Consider the following 6030-nt stretch of genomic DNA (forward strand, 5'->3'; position numbering starts at 1 on the left):
GGATGGCCTGGTCTTTGAGCTGCAACTCCTGCGCCTGCGACACCAAATCTCGCTGCAGGTACGTTGTCGTCTCGCGTAGCGACGCGTTCTGGAGTGCGCAGCGGTGGCGGTAGGGTGGTGAGGTCGTGGATGAAGGGAAGGAATGAGGCAGCTGTGCGACAAAAAACAAGCAACACACACGCACACACGTGTGCACACACACGCGCGCGTGTGCGCGCGCGCACACACACACACACACACACACTCTCTCTCTCTCTGACAGCTGTTCGACCAACCTCAGACTTGAGGGCCTGCTGTCTCAGCGCAAGTTCGCGGTAGAGCTTTGCTCGCTCCTCGCTCATGTGGTCCGCCATCGCCTGCTGCTGCTGCTGCTGCTGTTGGTGCTGGGATGATGTCTCCGATGTGTCGTCTTCGGGCGTTGGCGCAGTCGTCGCCGCCTAAAATATGCATTTACACATACATACACATATGTGGATATGTGACCGTGAAAACAGTGTTCGGGAATGCACACACGGCAGACAGGCTTCTCCTTACACGCTCGCACACAATGTGTTGTGTGTGTGTGTGTGTGTGCGTGCGTGCGTGCGTGCGTGCGTGTGTGTGTGTGTGTGTGTGTGTGTGTGTGTGTGTGTGTGTGTGTGTCTGTGTGTGTCTGTGTGTGTGTGTGTGTCTGTGTGTCTGTGTGTGCGCACCTCCGAGCCAAACGCGTGGCTTCTGGACGCGTTCGTGGAGGACGCAGCCTCCATGTGTTCGATAATCTCAAACGTCGTCTTGTGTGTGTGCATATGAGGATGTGTGATGCACACCATCGCAGGTGAATACACGAGTGCATACGCGCAAGCAAGTAACTAAGTCGGAAACAAGCAAAACAGCAACCATACAGGTGCAAGCACACACGCAGGCAATCGGCACACCTTGTCACTTGTTCGGAAGAGAAGCCCAGCATCATCGTATTCAACAACTTGCTCCTCATCCTCATCGTCTTCCTCCTCTGCGCACACACACACACACACACAGAGAGAGAGAGAGAGAGAGAGAGAGAGAGAGAGAGAGAGAGAGAGAGAGAGAGAGACAGAGAGAGAGAGAGAGAGAGAGAGAGAGAGAGAGAGAGAGAGAGAGAGAGAGAGAGAGAGAGAGAGAGAGAGAGAGAGAGAGAGAGACAGAGAGAGAGAGAGAGAGAGAGACAGAGAGAGAGAGAGAGAGAGAGAGAGAGAGAGAGAGAGAGAGAGAGAGAGAGAGAGAGAGACAGAGAGAGAGAGAGAGAGAGAGAGACAGAGAGAGAGACAGAGAGAGAGAGAGAGAGAGAGAGAGAGAGAGAGAGACAGAGAGAGACAGAGAGAGAGAGAGAGAGAGAGAGAGAGAGAGAGAGAGAGAGAGAGAGAGAGAGACAGAGAGAGAGAGAGAGAGAGAGAGAGAGACAGAGAGAGAGAGAGAGATACCACGTGGATTGTGAGTGGAGAGCGAGAACGAGGAAAGCACGCGAGGTGCTGGCAGTTTGATGGGGAACGCGCACCTTCGTAGTCGATTGTCGGTGCTGATGTGAACGCTGCAGGTATACACAGATGCATTGCCGGGGTTGGTGTTGTGTTTCAGCCGTGAACAAGTAGATATCACAGTAAGCAACGTGAATCAGATAAGCCAACAGGTCCAAACTGTCAACCACAAACAGACAGACAGACAGACAGACAGACACGCACAATCGCGTATCACACACATGTGCCTTACCCGCGCTACGCTTCTCCTTCAGGCTTGCCTGTCGATCACGAATCTCAGACATCCATGCAGTAGCCACCGCTGCATCCTGCACACACACGCACACACGCACACACGCACAACATGCACGAGCAAGCACGCGGTAGTCAGTGCATGAGTGTTCACGTGAAGGGGGGGGAGCGGTCTCAGCTGGCACAGGACAGTGTACAACAACACGCGCTCACCCCAGCCATGAGCTGCCATTCGCGGGATGGGGTGACGAGCTTGAACCTGCGCCCAGTCGCGTCCTCACTTCGGATCGTGTCCAACTCTCCAAGGTCAAGAAAGCTGAAAAGGCGGAACAGGCACGGGTATGCGTGTGGCAGGGCGTTGAGAGGTGCCTGATTGTGCGCGTGGGTCAACAACGGGCTTGGGGCAGGACGGGTGCAGGACACGGGAGGAGAAGCGCATTGAGAGAGTGTTGGAAGTAGTTGTGAGGCGATGAGAGCATACGCACCCCATTGGCTTCTTGTTTGTACTCGTGTCGCGGTAGTAGAGGAGGAGGCCGGCGTTGTCGTCGTACACGAACCATCTTCTCCGGAACGTGAACGGGAACTTGCTGTTGCGTTTCAGCAGCCACCTACTCATGCATGCGTGTGCGTGTGTATGTGTTTGCGTTGAGTGCATGGCACACAATCAGGGGATCACGAATGCACGCAAGATGGTGGTACAAGCTACGCAGCACACACAGAGAGAGGGGGGACAGAGGGGAGGGAAGAGGATACACATAGCACACAGCTGCAGACCACAAACAGCTGCAGACACACACAGTTGCAGACACACACACACACAGAGCTGCAGACACACAGCTGCAGACACACAGCTGCAGACACAGACACAGACACACACAGACACAGACACACACAGACACAGACACACACAACACACAGGCACAGGCACAGGCACACGCACAGAGCCGCAGGCACAGGCGTAGCCACACTCGTACAAAGCGCATACCCGCAGAGTGGTGGCATGTGCTGCTCCATTTGCTCTTGCTTGCGTTGCTCCTTGGACTCTTCAAGCTCCGTGACCGCAAATACATTGCGCTCTTGCAGGAGCACGATCCATTCCTGGGTGGAGCGTGCGGCGTGATCAAGATCAGTTGACGCAGAGCATCTCATGTGCAAGCCGAGGCAGAGGTAGTGGTGCAGAGGCGGAGGTGGGTGGGTGGTGCAGAGGGGGCATCGGGGGAGGTACAGATCGACAGGCAAACAGACAGACAGACGAGGCAAATCAACGCATAGGCAGACAGACACACAGACAGACACACCATCACAGACACACAGACACACAGACAGACACACCATCACAGACACACATAGACGCACAGACAGACACACACACATACAGACAGACAGACACACACAGACACACACATACAGACACACAGACACACACCATCACAGACACACATATAGACGCACTCGTTGTGCCTCTGGGTTGGAGGCGAGATCGCAGGCCAGCAGCTGCTGTCTCCTCTTCTCAATGGCCACCTTCACTTCCGCTGGCGTCCCTTTCTGCCAAGGGTACACCTTGGTTGGATCGTCTTCCTCATCACTCATCGTCGTCGTTGTCTTTCAATTCCTTTTGTTTTTGTGCAAAGTGTGTGTGTTCTTCTGACTCACTTCGCTCTCTCTTTTCTGTCTCTCTCACACTCTCGCAGAAAGCAGCAGCTTGCTTGTTGTGACTTGTGGCATTCGTTTGACACCTCCTTGGCTCGTTTATGCGATGACAGACGCGCGCGAGTCACACATGGTGTGGGCTCGCCGCGGACGGCACAACAACAAAGGGAACCAGCAAGGAGAGCTCAGCCACAGGGAACAGAGAGAGGGACAACAGACAAAGAGGGGTGGATGCTTAGTCGAAGAGCGAGAAGCCGTCCATGTCGTCGTCAGACTCCTCCTCGGGCTCGGGCTCCTTCTCCTCCTCCTGGAATTGCATCAAACAGCAACAAGAGCATCGTGGGTGAGCACATGCGAGTGACAAAAGGCGGGAAACAACTCAAGTCGACCATGGCCTCGGCAGCCACGTGCAGAAACATGTAGGCGTCAAGTGCACATACCCTTGCCGCACACAGCGCCATCACGAAACATTCCCTCAAAATAGACACACACAACCACGCACCTTGGACTCCTCGGCAGCACCACCGGTGGCGGCAGGGGCGGCGACGGCGGGGCCAGAGGCAGAGCCAATGTTGGAGATGATGTCCTTGACGTCCTTGCCCTCAAGAGCCTTGGCGAAGAGGCTGGGCCAGTACTTCTCAACCTCTGCATTGGTGTCAGTCAATGTTAAGCACGTGAAGAAATGGTGGCGTTCGTGTGTGTGAGCATGTGTGCAGCAATGGACGTAGGAGAGGTAGAGAGACAGGGTGAGAGAAGGCGAGGCCAGGCATAGACGAGCAAACAAGCACTGCAAGAGGGAGTGAGGTTGCTCACACACGTGCCGTGAAAGAGGCTGAGTACGTACCGACGTTGGCGGTGTCAATGAGGGTGGCGATCTTGTCAGCCTGCACACACACACACACAAAAAGAAAGTGTAAAGCAAACAGGACACGTCCATCAACAAGGAGCGAGCGAGATACCACATGTGTGAGTGCAAGGCACAGCAGACATGGGTTGTGCACAGTCGTGGGTTGTGGTGTGAGGCTTGTTTGCATCCATGCAAAACAACACAGCAAAGGCGCCAAGCAAACACACACACACACAAACAACCACATGGAAGCGGGTTCAGTGTGTGTGCAGCCCACCACAGCTATCATCAATCAAGCAACATTGGGCACGTGCGACTGCAGCCACCAGCAGTCACCACAACCACCACTCGATATGAGCACAAGTCGCACACGACCGCCGCGCACACTGTTCACACGAGTCTGCTTTTTGTCTTCCCCACGCACCGTGATCTCAATGCCGTCATCCGCGAGGATGAGGGAGGCGTACACACAAGCCAGCTCGGACGAACTCATCTCTGCGTTAGATGTGTGGATGGGAACGATTTAACCGAGGTGTTGAAGGTCTGTGTGGATCAAAGGCGACGGAAAGTGGGATTCACGGTGTTCGCGTGGAAAAAGGCACACTCACACGCGCACCCGCTGCTGCTGCTGCTGTTCTTGTGGCTGCTGGGCGAGAGTTATGATGGTTCTATGTATTGCGGCAAATCTGCGACATTTTCATATAATCATCCACAGTATGTGGATTGTTAGGTGATGATTTGCTCCAATTTTCCTCTCGTACCTCAGTATCCACCGTTCGCTCGCCTAATGCGTCTCCCAGTGGGGATCCGTGTGCACTGCCTCGTGTTCAAGCAGCAAAAGGCTGCTGTATTCATTCACCCTTCTGCCAGCTGCTCATCCTGCTGCCCCTGATCCCTCTCACACACACAAGAGACACAATGTGAGTTGTGGTTGTTGTGGGTTGTTCACTGGTGCCATCAAGAAGGGGGTTGTGTCGCCGTGGCCCTGCTGATCTTGGACTGCCTTCTTGCTTGCACGAGTGACATGCACATGTACACAACATACTCACACACACACACGTACAACACCACACCACAACACACACGTACAACACACAACCACTCACATGCACTCACACACACACACACAACCACTCTCACATGCACACCCACTCACAACCACTCACAACCACTACGCCTCACTCAAACACACCGCCACAGGTCCCACCGCAAGTTCCGCGCGCCCCGCCACGGTTCTCTCGGCTTCCTGCCGAAGAAGCGCACGAAGCATCATCGCGGCCGCGTCCGCTCCTTCCCGCGCGACAACAAGGAGGACAAGCCCCACCTGACGGCCTTCATCGGCTACAAGGCCGGCATGACCCACATTGTGCGCGAGATGGACCGCACAGGCTCCAAGGCGCACAAGAAGGAGGTCGTCGAGGCCGTGACCGTTGTCGAGACCCCGCCCATGGTCGGCGTCGGCATCGTCGGCTACGTCGAGACCCCGCGCGGCCTGCGCCAGCTCACCACCGTCTTCGCCGGCAACATGTCCGAGACGTGCATGCGCCGCTTCTACAAGAACTACGTCAAGAGCAAGAAGAAGCAGTTCTCCAAGTACTTTGCGCGCCTCAAGACCGAGGAGGGCAAGAAGAACTTTGAGGACCAGCTGCGCCGCCTGGCCAAGTACTGCACCGTCATCCGCGTCATTGCCCACACCAAGATTGACGTGCTCAACCTGCGCCAGAAGAGGGCCCACATCATGGAGATCCAGGTCAACGGCGGCACCCCCCGCGGAGAGGTCGCCTTTGCCAAGGGGCTCCTCGAGCAGGA

At 55.4% G+C, this 6030-nt stretch overlaps 3 protein-coding genes across 3 annotated transcripts in view; 1 reads left to right on the forward strand and 2 right to left on the reverse strand.

Annotated features, from left to right (window-relative positions):
• The window catches only part of PTSG_03540 (uncharacterized protein), a gene marked incomplete at both ends in the record, with an annotated part of 4579 nt that extends 1265 nt beyond the window's left edge, over positions 1 to 3314 (reverse strand). The window contains 9 exons of the mRNA XM_004995215.1: positions 276 to 437; positions 693 to 770; positions 915 to 991; positions 1514 to 1546; positions 1726 to 1801; positions 1938 to 2040; positions 2210 to 2332; positions 2710 to 2822; positions 3177 to 3314. Coding sequence (XP_004995272.1) covers positions 276 to 437; positions 693 to 770; positions 915 to 991; positions 1514 to 1546; positions 1726 to 1801; positions 1938 to 2040; positions 2210 to 2332; positions 2710 to 2822; positions 3177 to 3314 — 903 coding nt within the window. The remainder of the gene's footprint in view (positions 1 to 275; positions 438 to 692; positions 771 to 914; positions 992 to 1513; positions 1547 to 1725; positions 1802 to 1937; positions 2041 to 2209; positions 2333 to 2709; positions 2823 to 3176) is intronic.
• Positions 3315 to 3609: 295 nt separating this feature from the next.
• Positions 3610 to 4808, reverse strand: PTSG_03541 (60S acidic ribosomal protein P1; the record flags this gene model as incomplete). Its single annotated transcript, XM_004995216.1, has 4 exons — positions 4646 to 4808; positions 4219 to 4258; positions 3877 to 4019; positions 3610 to 3681 (listed from the first exon to the last, which is right to left on the reverse strand). The coding sequence occupies exons 1-4, from the start codon at positions 4712 to 4714 to the stop codon at positions 3610 to 3612; spliced, it is 324 nt and encodes a 107-aa protein (XP_004995273.1). The 5' UTR covers positions 4715 to 4808.
• Positions 4809 to 4983: 175 nt separating this feature from the next.
• Positions 4984 to 6030, forward strand: part of PTSG_03542 (ribosomal protein L3) — a gene marked incomplete at its 3' end in the record, with an annotated part of 3082 nt that continues 2035 nt past the window's right edge. The window contains exons 1-2 of the mRNA XM_004995217.1: positions 4984 to 5141; positions 5422 to 5998. Coding sequence (XP_004995274.1) covers positions 5140 to 5141; positions 5422 to 5998 — 579 coding nt within the window. The 5' untranslated portion in view covers positions 4984 to 5139. The remainder of the gene's footprint in view (positions 5142 to 5421; positions 5999 to 6030) is intronic.

Source organism: Salpingoeca rosetta (genome assembly GCF_000188695.1).
Source record: "Salpingoeca rosetta unplaced genomic scaffold supercont1.8, whole genome shotgun sequence".
NCBI lineage: Eukaryota > Choanoflagellata > Craspedida > Salpingoecidae > Salpingoeca > Salpingoeca rosetta.